At 36.6% G+C, this 20,301-nt stretch overlaps 1 protein-coding gene across 1 annotated transcript; it reads left to right on the forward strand.

The window, feature by feature from the left end:
* Positions 1-18,027: 18,027 nt before the first annotated feature.
* Positions 18,028-18,951, forward strand: LOC137708983 (uncharacterized). Its single transcript, XM_068448134.1, has 2 exons — positions 18,028-18,270; positions 18,526-18,951. Exons 1-2 carry the CDS (start codon positions 18,028-18,030, stop codon positions 18,949-18,951), a joined length of 669 nt encoding a protein of 222 aa, XP_068304235.1.
* The last annotated feature ends 1,350 nt before the right edge of the window (positions 18,952-20,301 follow it).

The following is a 20,301-nucleotide window of genomic DNA, read 5'->3' on the forward strand; positions in this document are numbered from 1 at the left end:
CAAGATCACATACCTAAAAAAGTGCAAAAAACAAGACATTCAGAGATTAGGTAGCTGAACAAAAAATTTTGACAGTTATAAACAAAAAATCACGATTTAACAGTTATTCTACCTCTAATTTTGATGATTTTTTACAACTGCACTTCTCAACCCTATAAGAATGCAATGAACGAATTTAATCTTCAATTTAAAATATTTACACTAGTGGATACCAAAAATCTTATTTTATACTTAATGGAAGTATAACATTAACTCTAAGTGTTTGTTTAATCAACCGTTTTGACGTGCGACACATTCTACAAAACCTTTTTCAACGATCCAACTATTAAACTTGTTTGTAGACACTCCAAGATCGCATATATAAAAAATTGCAAAAAACAAACATTTAGAGATTAGGTAAATAAACAAAAAATTTTGACAGTTATAAATGAGAAATCACAATTTAACGGTTATTTTAGCTCTGATTTTGATGATTTTTTTTATAGCTACACTCCTCGATTGTGACAACATGTCCCTACTTTTACAATTTTATTAATTTTAAAAGAATGAATTAACGAAAAAGCCCTCAGAGGCGAGGATGTTGACTTTCGTTGACCAGTGTATTGTGAGATGTATGAAACATTCTTTTCACGTATCCTAGTAGCGCTCGTCACTACGAACATGTAGGCACAAGCAGAATCGGAATCAGAGCTACAATCAAAATTTTACTGACCTACGATCGTAAAAGGTGTTTTAGTAATTTCACATTTACAGGAGATAATTTGTTTATCTTTTGGCCTTGGGTTGTGTACCACGTGGGGCCCACACCACATTCCTCCACCCCACTCCCATGTCCCTCTATCTCTCGGGACAATCTCATTTCTTTTTTATTAAAAAGATCCCTCACCACACTTCCTCCACTCATTGGCTGCCAACTCATCTTTTTCCCTCAAACCCTTTCAGCTCTCATCTTCGTCCCTCTCAGGCTCTTTGTTTCTCTGCACATGTAGAGAGGTCGAGAAGGTCTGCCCAAAACCAAGCCCCGATGACAATGTTTCACCCGACCACCACCAAATCCTTGTTCCTTTTAAATCTTTCTCCTAAACTCTTAATCTCTTTCCCTCCCTTTCTACCTCCACTGGTATGCGGAAAGAAACAGTGCATAGCCACCTAACTAAGCCAACTCCGGCGAGATTTCTCAATACTTCAATGTTTCACCCGAATCCACTTTCTGTTTTTCGAAATTTGACCGTTTCAAAATAGTTCCTTTATTAGCCGTACTTTGTATGAAAACACGTTTATACATGAGTACGTTACGTATTTACATAAATGGTTAGGCGAAACGGATCGCAAAGACTCTCAATGCTACGAGACGGGTTCGACCTGACGACATGATCTGTGAGTGGGTCTTTTCTTTTATATAGTGTGTGTGTGTGTATGTGTGTGTGTGTGTGTGTGTGTGTGTGTAATTGTTAGTTTCTATATATACATTTCATAAAGAGTTTTCTACAATACGCCTAGATTAATGTGACGTTTATAAGATTTAGCACATTGATAGAAATTATGACGTTATACTACGTCCTACGGGATGCAAAGGTATGCATATTATTATTGATGCCATAATTATATTTATGGCTATGAATGATATTATGTTGACTAGAATTATCGAATCACTATGGCATGACTATATTTACATTATCTGCTCATCGTTGCTGCACCAGTGTTAGTACTCCCCTGGGCCAAGGCCAGGCTTTCACGTGTATGTGCACATCGCACCGTATGCTCACTTTGGATCCATTGTAGGTGCCAGTCCTGTCCTAGATTGCTATAGGTAATTAGGACTCGTATGTGCTGCGCATAACGCCAGTCTTCATATGATTGTAGTACTATAACGTATATTATTGTTATCCTATTCATGTTAGAATATCTTGCATGAACTCGTGTGGCAACATGTGTCAATGAGCATTCGATATGATATGTTTGCTTATGCGAGATTATGTGATTACAAACATCAAGTGCTTACTTACGAAATATTGTGCCATATTGAATTCTTGAGATTTTGCAGGTTACGGTAAGTATTTTCTTACTATACGTAGTATGTATATTTTGGAAACTATACTTGTTTTATGATGAGGGTTTATTATGTTTTTGAAAAGGTTTTTACAAAGCTTTATTTTGAGGCCCACTCACCCTTGTTTTTCACCCCTCTAGGTTTTAGTGCTGAGTTTTCGTGTCGACGAAGATTCTTGGCAAATCTTGGTATAGGTGGCTACCTTTGATAGTATAATTCTTATCCGACCTCATTGTACTTTACTTATGCTCTGACATCATGTGTGAAATAGGTTCATACCCGTTCACAAGCGCACCCTTATATTAGGCACTTTTAGGTTTAAATTTATTCATATTTTCCACATCACTACACTTTATGGCTTCGTCACCCTTCCTTTGTCGACCAACACAGCCCGATTTGGAGTCCAGGTGGACATTCTGGATCGGTGTGTGTCAGTTTGGTATTAGAGCATAAGTTTGAGCAGTATTACGTTTATCACATACGTGATGTAAGCATTCTCGGTTCTTGAGCCTAAGCATTCTCAGTATTACGTCGAGCATGAAAAATGTGTTAACTTTTTCTAAGTTTTGAGTGACTTAGACGACTTATCAACCTTCTACACTTAAACAAAGAACCCCGTCGCCAAGGAAAATCCAAATTGGTATAAGTTGAAGGCCTCGAAGCTAGGCTAATATATCAACAATTGTGCACCGCTGGAGAATTTCCCATCAATTCCATTTCTAGCCAATCATCTTTACCAACCCTTTCAAGATAGGAAACCAGAAATAATTTTGATTCCTTGGCGGTATTCATTAGTATACCATCTATCAAAATTCCTTTGAAGTTTACTTTCATCGAGATTCCAGAAATGTTTTGAGCAATAACCTAGTGTTAAAGTGGTAACACTCAATAGAAGAACATCTGGGGGACAGCTACTTTTGGTCCTCGATAACACTAATCTTTTCAATCACACTAGTGATCATTCCGGATTTTCAAGAGGAAGATTGAAAATTTTATACATGTTCTGAATTAAGTTATTAGCAATTTCTTTTCTGGCCTTAGGGTGTCTTAACCAATACTAGTTCTTAGAATTCATTTGATGTTGTACTTGTCATTTTGATGAGTATATGCATGAGAGTACGAGTTGTTATACCTACAGTTAGTGGAAATCCCTATGTAGCAAGTGTTTTCCCTAGAATAAACTGAACCACCTCACAGGACTAGTTCCTTACCAATCATCCGAAATCATCCACTTGAGTGGGCTCTAACCTGTAATCAGCCTACGGTGGCACTACTAATTAATGATATTGTCCAATATCTAGGAACTGTCAATCAGTATTCAGGCGATATGATTTCTGATACGGACACAAGCTAGTATCTGGAAGTGATACCTTTGTGCCAGAACGTCAGTTCACAGTTGCAAGGTAATGGGAACAACACTAAATCACATAAATGTGTTAATTAGCGGCACAATTAATAGATTGGTTAACAGTGACTATATGAGCCGAAGAAACTAAAATTGTGAGAACTTAGGAGCAAGTTTTGTATTAGTATAGTAAACTCATAGTTTTTTTAACCTTATCACCCATCTAGGTAAACAAAACCTCTTCGACTAGCCACCTTTTCGAGCACTTCCATAGATAGACAGTAGAATTGAAGTACGAGTTAATTTCCCGCTGTAAAAGTGAATTGAGTATCGAGAAAGCTGTGAAGACCTATTAGTACGTGGTGAAATGAAAGGAAGTAGTTAGTATGTTTCGATGATGTATATCTGATGGCATCATGTCTCAAAATTTTACTTTGGTTACCACTGAAACGGGAAGTAGAATACACCATCAATCCACTTTCTAGTATTACATTAATCTTCCTTGCATCTTCCTGAACAACTCCAACGTCATTGAGAAAACTTAGTTACAAAAGTTTATCGATTAGGATTTTTCCTAACCAGGAACCAAACACTTTATCTAGGGAACATCAAACTTATTCGCAATGGCGAAAGACTGAACTTTAGGATCGTACCTAGATTTTAGCAACTCAATTAGGTGACGATTAAAATTGTTAACCTATACTTTGAATTGATGGTCGACCCGACCAACTTTTGTAACTTGAGTTTTCTTCCCTAGCTGGTCAAATTCGTTGTGGTCTTACCGATGACTTTCTCACCTACCCTAGCAACGAATGCAAATTCTCTTAACACTGGCAATAAGCTTTATACCAAATTCATCAAATGTTAGCTTTTCTAAATTGGTACTTTTCTTGGGAGACGTGATCTCAGTAGATGATATTCTTTTCTTTTTTCCTAAAGGTTGTAGCGGAAGAAAGTCAAAATTCTCACAAAGTGTTTTTGAAATTTGAGATATCTTTGATCTTGTCGATTTTATCGACAATTTATGAATAATTCTTCGGCTGTAGTGTTTTTCCCCACTTATCGACCGAGGAAAGTTAGTTTAGTTTGGGATGTTAGATATGAATAAAATTTCTGACAACTTAAGTGTTGTCGCTTCCCAAGCATTATTCTTACATTTTTCGACGACATCGATAATTGGAAAATCCACGATGACATTTTCTTTGGATGTTTTGGCTGGGTAGATGCAGCATGACGGGGTATCGCTTATGTTTCCCAATGGTTGAAACCATATAAAGTGAACCAACTTTCTCGACCTAGAGTCAACAATTACCGTCTTTACTTAGAAAACTGGATGATACTTCTCTATGGAGAAACATGTCTAGAATATTTACCAACCTTAGATTTCTCAAATACATCTTCATTTGTAATGAGCTAAATTTTTTACAATAGTAATGGAAGAACTAATCAACGTCTACAATTGTACTATCGTGTATTACCCCAATTGTGCAAACGAAACTACTACTCATGTTGGTAAAAGATATTTCTACCTTTGAACACTTTCAACCTGTCCTATCCTAATTTAGCTGGAATTCATGTGTATTAATATTGAGGTATCTTATACATGTGGAGACCATGATGATGTTTCGGTAATTATCAACCGACTCGACAAGTCAGCTCACCTTCCGTTAGATCAGATGGACTACATTTTAGACCATTTGGTAAAATTGCTTATTCTTAAATTTATCAGATTTTCTGGTGTTTTGATCAACATCTACTTTGACCACGATCCCATAGTCATCTCTTTGTATCGAAAGGCATTCCAATCAACCTTGGGTACATGTCTACTCTACTGGACTTCCTATGGCTTCTAAAGTAGACAAATCGTTTAGGAAAATTACTCGGACATCTAATTTTTAGTTGTGATATTAATTCTTCAATCACCCAACAGATACTTTGTTGAACGAATCTTTACCGTGGGTGATTGAATATTTCAAAAACGTGGGTGATTGAATATTTCAAAAACTACGGTTGTAGTGATATGTTATGCATACAATCCAGTTATCTTGTACTCTAGATTTGGTAGACTTGTTTTAACCCTCAAATTCTTAAGTGTTCTTTTAGCCTTCTCGACATAGTTTTACGCAAAATCCGATAGAAATTCACTTGAAATCAGCTCGGTAAGGCGTTGTGAACTACATTGTTCGGCTGTATAATGTGTGTGCTGCTAATGTATCTCACTGTAATGTGCGTTTTACTTCCAAGTCTTTGGCAACCTTCTTGACGGCTATGTGTATTAAGTTTTGTCACATACCACATTTACTAACTGCCAATCTGAATGACTTATCTGGACCTTAAAGAACATATTGCTTTTGTATGTTTTGCAGTTTTAGTCGGTTATGTTAGACACCTATCTCTACTTATATTGCATTCGACAATAGTTATTATTCTAGTTTGGCTATGGTACTGTTTGACCCATGGTATAGAGATTTTACGCACAGTACAAGATTGACAAAAGAGTATTGCGAACAGGTATTTGAATGATCAAGATTACGACGTAGGAAATTATGTTGCCCAAGAGGGTAGTGCATGAGTACGATCGAGGCTATGATCAGACAATGTATGCGTATTTCCCAATGGGGGGCATGATTGTAATATTGCACCCTCGGGGAATTATTACTTGCTTATTGAAACATTAGTGAGTTGTCGATATTGCGGGCTGCAAACTGTAGTATCAATAACTTATTTGTTGGGTTCGTTAAGTAAGGGACAGGTTCGTTAGCATTTTTACTTATTTATTTATTGCTTAGGCTTGACCCAAGAATGCTACACTTATTCTTGGACTACATGACGCTACAAGTACGTAGGTCAAATTTTTCCATGTTCAGTTTTAATCTCAATGCAATTATTTTAACTTTATGTTATTATATATATGTATTTTGATGTGATGTTATTATACATATATAAGTATTTTCTACTTTATGTTTTTATAAAAAGTGTTATATTATAGTATTGTACTGAAAGAAAAAGAAAGTATGAGTTTGGAGGCATGAAAGAGGAATCATTGCAATCCGATCGCGACATAATAGGATTCTCTTTTATGCAACCACTCTAACTTGATATCTTCTTTACATAGCAACTTATTTCAAATTTCGGGGACGAAATTTTTTTAAGGTGGGTAAATTGTGATAACCCGTCCCTACTTTTACAATTTTATTAATTTTAAAAGAATGAATTGACGAAAATGCCCTTTGAGGTGGATGTTGACTTTCGTTGACCAGAGTATTGTGAGATGTATGAAATATTCTTTAAGTGAATCCTTGTAGTGCTCGTCACTATGAACACATAGGCGCAAGCAGAATTAGAATCAGAGCTATGGTTAAAATTTTATTGAACTACGATCGTAAGTGGCGTTTTAGTAATTTCACATTTATGGGAGATAATTTGTTTGTCTTTTGGCCTTGGGCTATGTACCACGTGAGGCCCATGCCATATTCCTCCACCCCACTCCCGTGTCCCTCTATCTCTCGGGACAATCTCATTTCTTTTTTATAAAAAAGATCCTTCACCTCACTTCCTTCACTCATTGGCTGCCAACTCATCTTTTTCGCTCAAACCCTTTTAACTCTCATCTTTATCCCTCTCAGACTTCCTATTTCTCTGCACATGCAAAGAGGTCGAGAAGGTCTACCCAAAATCAAGCCTCGATGACGATGTTTCACCCGACCACCACCACATCCTTGTTCCTTTTAAACCTTTCTCTTAAACTCTCAATCTCTTTCCCATCCCTTCTACCTCCACTGGTATGGGGAAAACAACAGTGCATAACCACCTAACTAAGCCAACTCCAGCAAGATTTCTAAATAATTTGATGAAGGTAAGCCTTAGGATTCCTTAGGTTCTCTTTTTAGTCATGATCAGATGTCTTTTATAATCTTGTAACTGATTTGGAGAAAGATTGATGCAAAAATACCTCGGGGGAGTTTTTCCCCAGATTTCTGGAAATCGAACAGTGGCCATCAGGCCACTTTCAGGCCATTTTTCCAGCCATCTGAGGTTTCATTTAGACCTCAAACTAGTATATTTCTTTCCTTCTCATTCCTAGCTTCAAATCCATATATAGAACTCTGAAAATGACTAAGAAATGAGCTCGAATGGAGCTCGAAAAGATGGCTCTGCAACTTGCAAAATTGCAGGAACTCGCGAGGAAGGCGAGTACTGTTGTACTCGCAATGCGTAAGGCGTGCGTGATGGCGGCAAGTGTGGTGCCGGTGCGTGGCAGCACTTGGAGGAACCTGAGGTCCCTCCTTAGGTTTCTCGATGTGCCGGACTCGAATCCGCCCTTTGTTTTCCAAAATTTGATTGTTTTAAAATAGTTCCTTTATTAGCCGTACTTTGTATGAAAATGCGTTTATACATGAGTACGTTACGTATTTACATAAATGGTTTCGTTTCTAGGCGAAACGCATTGCAAGGATTCTCGATGCTATGAGGCGGGTTCGACTAGACGACATGATCTATGAGTGGGTCTTTTCTTTTATATGGTGTATGTGTGTGTGAGTGTATGTATGTATGTATGTATATATGTGTGTGTGTGTGTATTTATAATTGTTAGTTTCCATATATACATTTCATAGAGTTTTGTACAATACGCCTAGATTAACATGACATTTATAAGATTTAGCACATTGATAGAAATGATGATATCATGCTACGCCGTACGGGATGCAAGGGTATAAGTATTATTACTGATGCCATAATTATATTTACGGCTATGAATGATATTATGTTGGCTAGAATTATCGAATCACTGTGACATGACTATATTTACGTTATCTGTTCATCGTTGCTGCATTGATGTTAGTACTCGCCTAGGCTAGGGCCAAGCTTTCACATGTATATGCACATCGCACCATATGCTCACTTTGGATCCATTATAGGTGCCAGTCATGTCCTAGATTGCTATAGGCAAATAGGACTCGTATGTGCTGCACATAACACCAGTCTCCACGTGATTGTAGTACTAGAGCGCATATTATTGTTATCCTATTCATGTCAAAATATCTTTGCATGAACTCGTGTGGCAACATATGTCGATGAGCATTCGATATGATATGTTTGCTTATCCGAGATTATGTGATTACGGATGTCATGTGCTTACTTACGAAATATTGTGCCGTATTGAATTCTTAAGATTTTGCAGGTTACGGTAAGTATTTTCTTACTGTACGTAGTATGTATATTTTGGAAACTATACTTGTTTTACGGCGAGGTTTTATTATGCTTTCGAAAAGGTTTTTTCAAAACTTTGTTTTTAGGCCCACTCACCCTTGTTTTTCGTCCCTCCAGGTTTTAGTACTGAGCTTTCATGTCGACGAGGATTCTTGGTAAATCTCGGTATAGGTGGCTACCTTTGATGGTATAATTCTTATCCTATCTTACTGTACTTTACTTATGCTCTGACATCACGTGTGAAATGGGTTCATACCCACTCACAAGCGCACTCTTATATTTAGGCACTTTTAGGTTTAAATTTATTCACATTTTCCACTTCACTGCACTTTATGGCTTTGTCACCCTTCTTGTGTTGGCCAACATAGCCCGATTAGGAGTCCAGGTGGACATTCCGAATTGGGATGTGTCATCGACCCTATTAATATAATGAATGAATTCGATCTTCAATTTAAAGTATTTCACTAGTGGATACCACAAAATCTTATGTTGTGCTTATTGGAAGTATAAAATAAATTCTTCAGTGTTTGTTAAATCTATCAATTTGATGGGATATGCATTCTACAAAACTAGTTCAACAATCCAACCGTCAAACATGCTTGCATATACTCCGATATAGCATGTGTAAAAAATCGCAAGAAAGAAAACATTCAGAGATTAGGTAACAGGACCCAAAATTTCAATGGTTATAAACAAAAAAAAAATCACGATTTAATGGTAAATTTAGCTTTGATTTTGATGATTTTTTACGGCTACACTCCTCGACCCTATAAGAATACAATCAACAAAGTCGATCTTCAAATAAATATATTTGCACTGGTGGCTACTTAATCAATTAAAATTAAGTAGTTTTATTTTACGGCTTCTAGTTGCTCACAAATACAAATCACATCTGACAATAGCTAACCTCCCTAAAAAATAGAGAAATTACTGTCGGCGACCACTTGTTGCTCTTAGGAATAAACAATTACTTTCGACCATTTAAACACGCCCTTGAAAAAAAAATATAACTATAGTAAAAACAAATTTAAAAAAAAAAAAAACCAAAGATTATCAAAATTATGCTTATATAATCGTGATTATTCATTAAATTCAAGTTTTGTACATCTTCATACCAATTGTAGCTAAAAAATATATTAATTTGACATAAATAAATATTTATTCGACAACAAGAAAACATAAATAGATATTTATGTTATATTAAATATTAACTAGTTTAATAAATATATTTAATTGACCATCTTCCCAGCCTAATGGTGAAGTGCTTGTGCATGAGACATCTTGGCCTTGGGTTCCCAGGGGGTGTGCTTTTGCTATTGCCTTTGAATGTGATTAACAAAACATAAATATTTATAGAATAAAAAAAATTGAAACTATTTGTGTCGGATATAATCGCCAGAGTTAGTATAAAAAATTTGAAAATATTTTTGTCAGATATAACCGTCAAATTTAGTATAAAAATTGAAAATAATTTAACATTATCTGACACATTACTTACTCATGGCGGATATATCCACCATAATTGGTTAAAATTATTTAAAAAATAAATTTGCTGGACTAAAGGGCCTCCTTCATTATTCTTGTCGTAAAGTAGTGAACTAATGTAAGATATAAGCGACAGTACTACTTTGTTATCTGTCATTATTTATGTAACGACCAGTTCCCAATTACTACGATTTTATAATTTTAAAATGTTAAATTTCAAAAATACCCTTCGAGACAAATACGTTGACTTTTATTGACCGCTTTGTCGTGGCACGTAAGATCTGTTTTCTTGGCGTATCTTCGTAGTATTCGTCGTTAAGGACGCGTGGGTGGAAACAAAACGCAATTTGGAGTTATAACAAAGGAGTTATTAACGAATGAAGTCGAGGACAAAATGGTCAATTGATCATTTTCTGGAAGGTTCCAAAATTGTTGGAGAAAATTTGGGAAACCACATGAGTGGCTGTGAATGGAAAGATAAGGAGAGGAAAGAGAGGGCTACTGCCCAATAAGAAAAGAATGGCGGAAGAGAAGGAAAGCAACCAGATAGGAGGGAGAGACCAATCGGGAAAGCGGAAGAAAAAGGAGTGACCAATCATAAAGGATGAAATGAGGGAAAGGAGAAAATAGAGGATACCACCCAACCTGGACCCTCACCTGACCCGGTTTTTACCTAATTTCAAGCCACTTTTCCGTCGCTTTTTCCATCGGATTTCCAACAAGTTGAAGCCATCCAACACCACCACTAGACTCACTGATCTGCCTTTTTCAATTCCCACCCAAACTCGACAGCATATAGCCCCAGTTTCGTGAGGAACCGAGTCGGTGGCGCCGAGGATCTCATGGCAGCGATCTACCATTCCTAAAGCAAACTCCATTGACTACCACCATGGGTCAACTCCTCTTGAACACAGGAACAAGTCCCAAGCCTTGGTTGGTGCGGCGGAGCACCGGAGGTGATGAATCAAAACACACCCATTATAGGGTTTCCATCGGTTCGTGGTAATTTCAGGCCACTTCCTGACTGAATTAGATTTCGGCCTAGATATGAAAGTTGTTCCCCTCGTAGAGATCTTCATTCTTGTCAAATTTGAAATTTTTTGGAAATAGTTGAATTTTTCAACGAGTCTGGGAGGCCGGCGACGTGTGGGCAAAGACACCACTTGACCTCCCTAGGCTAAAATGGGTCCCCCGATTCCATATTAGACATCCAATTGATGAAATTCCGTTGTTTGGTTATATTTCCATTAAGGGCCGCCACTTGGTTATTATATGATTCGATGATTCGACCATTGGATCATCACCAAACTTTAATACATAATAGTAGATAATGTTTAAGGATATTAGGCACTGATGGATCAGGAATCTGATGTATGGATCTTCCCAAATGGGTTTTCTATGTTTGTAAATCTAAACGTCGATCGCCACTTCATTTTAGTGATTGGTGGAGATCTGACCATTGGATCGTTCCGAAACTTTACGATGTTGTTCTAGAAGATTATTGAAACTCTTAGGAAGTTACGGATCAAAAATTTGCTGTGCGGATCTTCTGGATCAAGTTACGTAGGGTTGTGGACCCTACCGTCAACCTTTGACCGACGGTTGACATTTGGTTAATGGGTTACAAATCATTCTAGAACGTCCTTAGGGATATGTTTTATGTAATTTATGTGTTCTATCGATAAGAATTCTGAGACGTGATTTGATATTTGTTCTAGGCAACAATCGTTCGTGACGCCTTAACATTTGTGCTAGGGAGTTGTAGCGCGGACTTCAGGTGAGTGGGTCTTTTCTTTTATATAGTACATACATATTTGTTGGTTTCCATTTATAAATCCTACGGGATGCACAGGTATGCGTATGTTTATTAATGCCATGATTATACCTACAACTATGAATGATATTATGTTGATTAGAACTATCGAACCACTATGGCATGACTATATTTATGTTTTATGTTCATCATTTGCTGCACTAATGTTAGTGCTCGCCCAGGGCTGGGGCCAGTCTTTCACGTGTATGTTCACATCCGCATGCTCGCCTTGGATCCAAGTAGGTGCCAGTCCTGTCGTACAAGTTGCAATAGGCAACTTCGACTCGTATGTGACCCCGAATAGCACCACTCTTCACATGATTGTAACACTAGAGCGTATATCATTATTACACTCAGTCATGTTCATGTCAGAATAACTCTGCATGAACTCGTGTGTCAGCATGTGTCGATGAGCACTTGGTTTGATATGTTTGCTTATATGAAAGTACACGATTATTGATGTCATGAACTTATATATGAACTATTGTGCCGTATTGATATCTTGATATTTTACAGGCTACGGTGAGCATTTTCATACTATATGTAGTATGTATATCTTGGAAACTATACATGTTTTATGATGAAGGGTTATAACGTTTTCAAAGGTTTTTATTAAAACTTTATTTTCAGGCCCACTCACCCTTGTTTTTCGCCCCTCCAGGTTTTAGTAGCTAAGCTTTCTTACCGACGAGGATTCTTGGCAAATCTTGGTGTAGACAATTACCTTTGATGGTATAATTCTCACCCTATCTTACTATACTGTACTTATGCTCTAACATCACGTGTGAAATGGGTTCATTCCCGCTCACAGCACACTCATATATTTAGGCACTTTTAGGTTTAAATTTATTCACATATTCCACCACACTACACTTTATGACTTCGTCACCTTCTAGGTGTCGGTCAGCACAACTCGATACAGAGTCCAAGTGGACATTTCGGGTCGGGGTGTGTCGATTTAAACATGTTGTCAGAAATATTTTATCCGATAGTAATAATATAAAACCGCCACCATTCTCCGACACATTAAGCCAATTTTGTAGTAGTGATTGACAATGTGTGGAAATTTTGAATAGTCTGGTAGTCTTTCATGACTTGTAAATGAGTTTAATGAAAAACAGGACTAACCGATCACTTAGCCAAGCTTGTTACAGATTACAATAATCAAGTCAACTTATTTAATTTCATACAAACTGTTGAGAGAATTTGGCACTGTTTCTGACTGTATATGTGCTTTCAAACAAATTTATTTCTAATTTGCTCACAATGCAACTTACATGAAACAAATTCATTGTAACGCAACATTTTGATTCAATCATGCAATCCTATTTAAAGAGAAATTTACATATAACATTGTATTATTATAGAGAAATATCGAAATAACAATAATTTTGTTCCATATAAGTTGCATTGTATTATTATACCGAAATAATATCTACTTCCAATTCATAACATCCTTATTATTTTTTATAGCCAAGTTGTTGGTTGAGCAAGATTTATTTGCTTGATATCCCAAATTCATATTATCAAAAAGAAAATGTTGAGAATTAGTTATGAATAATGCTAAGGAGACTTAATTATTTATAAAGATGTTTTTTTTTAAATAAATGATATTATCTAATATTAAGGGAGGGAGAGGTGGGTTGGGCTAGTAATAAAGTGCTTTAAATTCGCTTTTGGCGAGAATCAAACCTAAAATTTTTCACTTACAAAATATCACTAAACCGTAGTACAAGTGACAAAAGATGAACTCTTTAACATTTTAATTTAGTAACATACTAGTATTAACTCAGACGGTTGGGATTAGGGCATACTGCATCTTCCTCTTCCCCTTCTTCCCCCATCATTCCCAGCTTTTTCTAGCTCTTTTTCCCTCTTTCCCTCTTTCCATCTTTCCCTTCCACCTCCACCATCTGCATCTTCTTTTTTTTCTCTTGCTTTCCTTCTTCCTTCCCCCTTCCTTCCTTTCTTTCTTCCACTCAAAAGTTTTTTATTTTTTGAACTTTTTTATTTTCGTCTTTATTTTGGCTTCCCTTGAGCTTTGTTCTATGAAATCTGTCTCAATTCCCATGAGCTAGTCTCAGATTTGGACCTTCATGGCCCTCTCCTGCTTCGATGCAACTTTTCGTCACACATCCTCAACCACTGGTCTCTGCTACTCGGCCCGTATGCTTCTTCTCAGGTGTTAGGTGGTTGTCAAAGTGCTTTTATCACTATTTGGCAAGATTATGGGAGCGCTTTCTACGCGAGTGGCTTGCTCACCCCTATTTTCCGTTAATCCATTTGTTTCGTTGGTTTGTTCTCTTGGTGGTGGTGGTGGTCTTGTGATGGAGACGCATCTGGTGGTTGCTGGTTTCGTTCCAATCTTAGTTTTTTTTGTTGTTGTTCGGCTGGTCACTTTTGAACCTATTTATTGTATTTTTTTTTTTTTGCTATTGGGCTTGTATTTAAGTAGTGGGTTGCCTTCTGACTCTCTTTTTTCTTGTACTTGCTGTTTTCAATGGAAGTAAATTAGTTTGACCAAAAACAAAAAAAAAAAAGTTCAATGATTTAACTGGCAGTTTTTAGTGCGCCTCATCTGATTCCGGTCCAATAAATTCTTGTTATGTTTTGAGGACAAAGGCATCATCATTACATGTACGATCTGTTCTCTCTCTTATCTCTCTCCCTCTAATATGAACATGCACAGTCTCGGATTTGACATTCACATCACGAGCTGTTCTTCCGAATCTTCTCATCTTCACCATCCATCCATTGCACAATCAACGGCTCAGGATTTTTTGATATATTATCACGAAAATATACAACCACAATAAAATAACTGGTTTATAATTTTTTCTCAGACGCCGTTGCTAGTGTAGGTCATAAAATATTGGATGCTCATATTTGGCATCGTTCTATTCCGTTGAAAGCTAGACATGCTTTTATTTGTGATTGTAACGGATTTGGTTGTACTCTGATTCCTTTATTTAATTGTGTGTTGTTTTTTTTGTAATACTAGTAAAACAAAATTTTATAAATTAAATAACATATAAGTTGATGATTAGATTATTATTTAAGCAATAATAAACGTTCATTCTTATTAATAACATATCATTTAGTTACAAATTTTATTTTCCTAGAATTACCCTTTATTCTTTGATAAACAAACTGATTAATAATTCAATTTTTGCAGATATGGTATTACAAATATAAATGCTAAAATGGATTGTATATAGGGATGGGCAATAGTTATGGCGGACAAGTAATCGCGATTATTTACCCATAACCGTTTATGTTCATACCCGCATAACCGTTTACCCGTTGGGTAATTGCATAAAATTTTATACCCATACCCATAACCGTTTATAAACGGTTAACCATACTCATAACCGTGTACCCATTTAACCATAACCGTTTACCCATTTACCTATTTACCTGTTTTTGAACCCGTTTATCCTTTTTTACCCATTTATCCCTTTTTTCACCCGTCTACATGTTTTTTTTTTTAACAACTTGAAAAATTACAAAAAAAAAAAAAAAAATCACAATTTTCGTTTTCTAACAATTAAACACCGTTACAAGTACACCATGTATTTCCCTATTTTAATCATTTAAGTCCTCATATAATTCCAATAATTGAAATAATAATTTACGAACAATATTTTTCTATTACACCCAAGCAAGTCTTTAATTATAATCCAATGATTACAAAGTAAAGCTTCTAAAAACAAAAAGTAATCATTATCTTGAATAATAAATGATTCAAAGCTCCAAAATATTTCGAAACTAAACACTTTCAAACACTAATGCTTTAACACGTTCAATCACAAAGTCTCATTGACTCAGTGTCACCAAAAGCGGCCTACAAAAGAAATGTATAAATCGAATTAGTATCCCATTTAGGAACATCGACACCAGTTAGCATGAATCTAATAGAGGTAAGTGATCACAAAAGATTTAAATTGTACACTCAGTTATCAAAAAAATTTAAAAAAAAAAAAAAAAGCAAACAAAAGCGGAGTACCAAATCAAATGAGCGGGGGATGGAGGTTTGAGACTTTAAGTCTGGTGGAGAGATTGAAAATTTAGGGTTTTTATTGTTATTAGTTTTTAAATTTTACATATATTAAATTAAATGGGTAAATGGATACTCATTATAACCGCAGGTAATACCCATAACCGATGGATACCTATTATAAACGCAGTTGTGTATGAGTTTTTTCAATCTAAATAGAAATTGTTTCTCAATAAACAAAAGTTAATAAGTTGTAAGAAGTGGGTAAGTGTGGATTGTATTAATAAAAATAGTATTTCGGCTTAAAGTTCTTTTTCAAATCATCATATCTCTTATAATAATATCACTCGTAATAAAAATATATATACAAATAAAAGAAACTAAAGTTAAAAAAAAATTAAAAAAAAAAACCGTAACACTATTCATAAAAAAAGATTCATTTAGTTATTCTAATCGGTCATGTTGGTTCCGATCCTGGTCAACCCATTTGTTAAACTAAAATCAAGTTTGTTTTAATAATTTGATCAAAGTTCTTAGCTTCATTGTAAATCCTACATTTATGGATTCAATATCTCACAAGTTATGACATTTTAAAAGTTCAAATAAGAGTAAATCTATTAAGGTGTGACATGGTTTTCAAACTACTCTAAAGTCTTGTGGATTTCAAACTTTCATACATAAAGTTTTTTTTCATTCAAGTCACATATCTAAAGTTACGTTTTTCTCTCAAATTCATACTTTTGTTAGGTTGACCGTTAATAGCTCCATTAAAACGTGACGTAGCTTGCAGGTGGACAATAAATGTGCATCCACGCGCTACTGTGGCTCCATGTGGACATTAAAAAATTAAAAAAAATAAACTACGGCTCAATTATTTAAAATGCCAAAAAATCTGAAAATTCATTTAAAAATATCTAATAACAATAATTAATTATAATTTTCTTCAAAATACTTAAAAAAAAAACTTAATCAACCATCTTCATACTCAACCCATAAACCGGTAACCAAACAGAAACAAAAATTTTTTATCAACCCTTCTACCCAGTCCTTCAACCTAGCCCCGCACCTGCACCCTCACTCTCTAGATCCGTCGAATAACAAATGGAGTTTCAGAGCATATTACCTAGCCGCGGCAAACACTTGGATATGTTACATGTTGTTAGTGTTTAGATGTTTAGGGTTTTTGAACTGAAATCTCAGCATGAGGTAGGTGTGCTTTGTCTTCTTGTCAGTCGTCTTTCTCTTTCTTTCATCTCTCTTGCATTGGACATCGTCTTGTTTTCTCTAACGTCCTCATCATCGATGCAGCGTCTCATTCGAAATTGTCTTTGTCGTTTTCGACAACCTCAAGACCTCGTGTTCTTCGACGATCTCAAGTTCAAAAGCCCAAATAGCGATTGAATCCCCAAATCGACTCAGTGCTTCATATTTGGAGTCAAGTCACAGACGCAAGAGCGATTCTATCGCTGAGTCCACTCGGGTCAAATGTGATTCGTGTTGAAGCTATTAAGGTTTGTTCCTAGTTTGTAGGATTTGTTTCAGCTATTGTTAATGAGCCCTAGTATTTAGGGATAAGTTATTTGTTTCTGTTATTTGCTTGACTTAGTCCTATACCACGTTCTAGGGTTGTAAAACGTGGGCTGCATATTTTCAGCATTTATCTTTCCTTGTAAGGTTATTTAAGGCCATGCTTACTCTTTAATCAATAACAGATATTCTCCCAGCATTTGAGTACCAAACCAAATACATAATTATGTGATTGAGTGTGTGAGTTCAACGTAGGTTTGTAACATCTGGTATCAGAGCCCCACCACGGGGCCGGATTGACGCTAGTTTCATTGTTTAACAACGACGCCATGACGACTGAAAGCAACTTTGTACAACCTACAATCCCGAGGTTTGACGGACATTATGATCATTGGAGCATGCTCACGGAGAATTTCTTGTGCTCCAAGGAATATTGGAGTTTGGTGGAAACTGGAATTCCTGCAGCAGTAGATGATCTCATAGATGGACAGAAGAAAACTATTGAAGATTTGAGACTAAAAGACTTGAAGACCAATAATTACTTGTTCTAGGCCATTGATCGTTCAATCTTGGAAGCGATATTGAAGAAGGAGACCTCGATGGACATCTGGGACTCCTTGAAGCAAAAATACCAAGGCACAACAAGAGTTAAACGAGCACAGTTACAAGCTCTTCACAACAAGTTTGAAATTCTGCACATGAAGGAAAGGGAATCAGTAAACGAGTACTTTGCATGTGCTCTTACCGTAGCCAACAAGATGAGGATTCATGGGGGAAAGATGGAAGATGTGGTGGTCATCAAAAAGATTCTGAGATCAATGATTGATAAATATGATTATGTGGTATGCTCTATTGAAGAATCGAATGATTTAGACATCATGTCCATTGATGAACTACAAACCAGCTTACTCATGCACAAGCAAAGAATGGGGCGACATTCAGTGGATGAGTAAGCCCTAAAAGTGACTCATGATCTCCAACAAGGTGGGCGAGGTGGACGTAGCAGTTCCAGAGGAAGAGGACGAGGAAGGGGTAGAAACAGTCTAGATAAAACTACTCTTGAGTGTTACAACTGTCATGAACTTGGGCATTTTCAGTGGGAGTGCCCCAAGAAGGGGAAGGACTCAAAAGGTTTCTATGCAGAAACTAGTGAAGAAATGCTATTGATGGCCTACGTGGATATCAAGGAGGTCAACAGAGAAGAATTGTGGTTCCTGGACTCGGGATGCAGCAATCATATGTGTAGTCTGCATATGTGTGGTAAGAATGAGTTGTTTACAACTTTGGATGATACATTCAGGAAGTTTATGAAGATAGGGAATGATTCAAGCTTGGATGTGCTAGGAAAAGGAAATGTCCGTATGGAAGTCAACAGAATCATGCAGGTCATCATTGGAGTATTTTATGTGCCGGGGTTAAAACACAATTTATTGAGTATTGGACAACTGCAAGAGAAGGGTCTCGCCATTTTTATCAAAAATGGAAATTGCAGAATTTATCATCCAGAGAGAAGATTAATCTAGGAGACCATGATGGCAGAAAATTGCATGTTCATTTTACTAGCCGGCATACAGTTACAAAGACATCATTGTTTGAACACTGTGACGGATGATCAACCTCAACTATGGCATCGCAGATATGGATATTTGGGTTGGAGTGGTCTAAGGGTTCTCCAGCAAAAGAATATGGTGAAGGGTTTACCAAAGTTCAAAGCACACAAGGAAGTTTGTGAAGAGTGTTTGGTGGGAAAGCAACAACGAGACTCATTCCCAAAAGAGAATACGTGGAGAGCATCTCAGAGCCTTCAACTCGTGCATGCAGACATATGTGGGCCTATTAATCCAATCTCCAATAGCAAAAAGAGGTATCTCATTACCTTCACTGATGATTACAGTCGGAAAACTTGGGTGTATTACTTGGTTGAAAAGTCAGAAGCTCTCAATACGTTTAAAACTTTTAAAGCTAAGGTTGAAAAGGAAACCAGTTTAAGCATAAGAACCCTGCGTACAGATCGTGGAGGCGAGTTCATTTCACATGAGTTCACTGAGTTTTGCAACATGCATGGAATTCAAAGGCAATTAACAACTGCCTACACTCCTCAACAGAATGGCGTCGAGGAAAGGAAGAATCGAACCATTATAAACATGGTTCGAAGTATGTTTACAGAGAAGAAAATGCCAAGAACTTTCTGGCCAGAAGCAGTGAATTGGGCCATTCATGTGCTCAATAGAAGTCCAACCCTAATAGTGAGACATATGACGCCAGAAGAAGCCTGGAGTGGATCCAAACCATCGATGGAGTACTTTAGGGTTTTTGGGTGTTTAACACTTGTGCATGTTCCTGACAGTAAGAGGATTAAGCTTGATGATAAAAGTAAGAAGTGCATTCTACTAGGAGTTAGCGAGGAATCCAAAGCTTATCATTTATATGATCCAACTACTAAGAAGATCGTGATAAATCGAGATGTTGTCTTTGAAGAAGACAAAGCTTGGGACTGGAATGACAATCATCAAGAGACAACCATGGCTGATCTTAAATGGGAATCAAATGAAGGAGATGATCCAGGGAATGACAATAATGCAGAAGAATTGGCGACAGAAGAAACAACACTAGACACCGAGGACTCTGATCACAATGAACAGACAGACATAACTGGCCGAGAGGGACGAGATAGAAGATAACCAGTGTGGATGAGAGACTATGTGAGTGGAGAAGGTCTCTTCGAGGAGAAGATGTGGCTCATCTAGCTTTATTTGCCGAATCAGATCCGATTACTTATAAGGAACCTATAAAAAGTGACAAATGGAGAAAGGTAATGGACTCAGAAATTAACGCAATAGAGAGAAATAATACATGGGAATTAACAGAGATGC

Source organism: Pyrus communis, chromosome 11 (genome assembly GCF_963583255.1).
Source record: "Pyrus communis chromosome 11, drPyrComm1.1, whole genome shotgun sequence".
Lineage (NCBI taxonomy): Eukaryota > Viridiplantae > Streptophyta > Magnoliopsida > Rosales > Rosaceae > Pyrus > Pyrus communis.

Bases quoted from the DNA above. Each gene is read 5' to 3' on its own strand.
- LOC137708983 (XM_068448134.1), top strand. From the start codon at position 18,028: ATGGACATCTGGGACTCCTTGAAGCAAAAATACCAAGGCACAACAAGA. The intron at 18,271-18,525 runs GTATGCTCTATT...GGGCATTTTCAG, and splicing joins TTGATAAATATGATTATGTG to TGGGAGTGCCCCAAGAAGGG.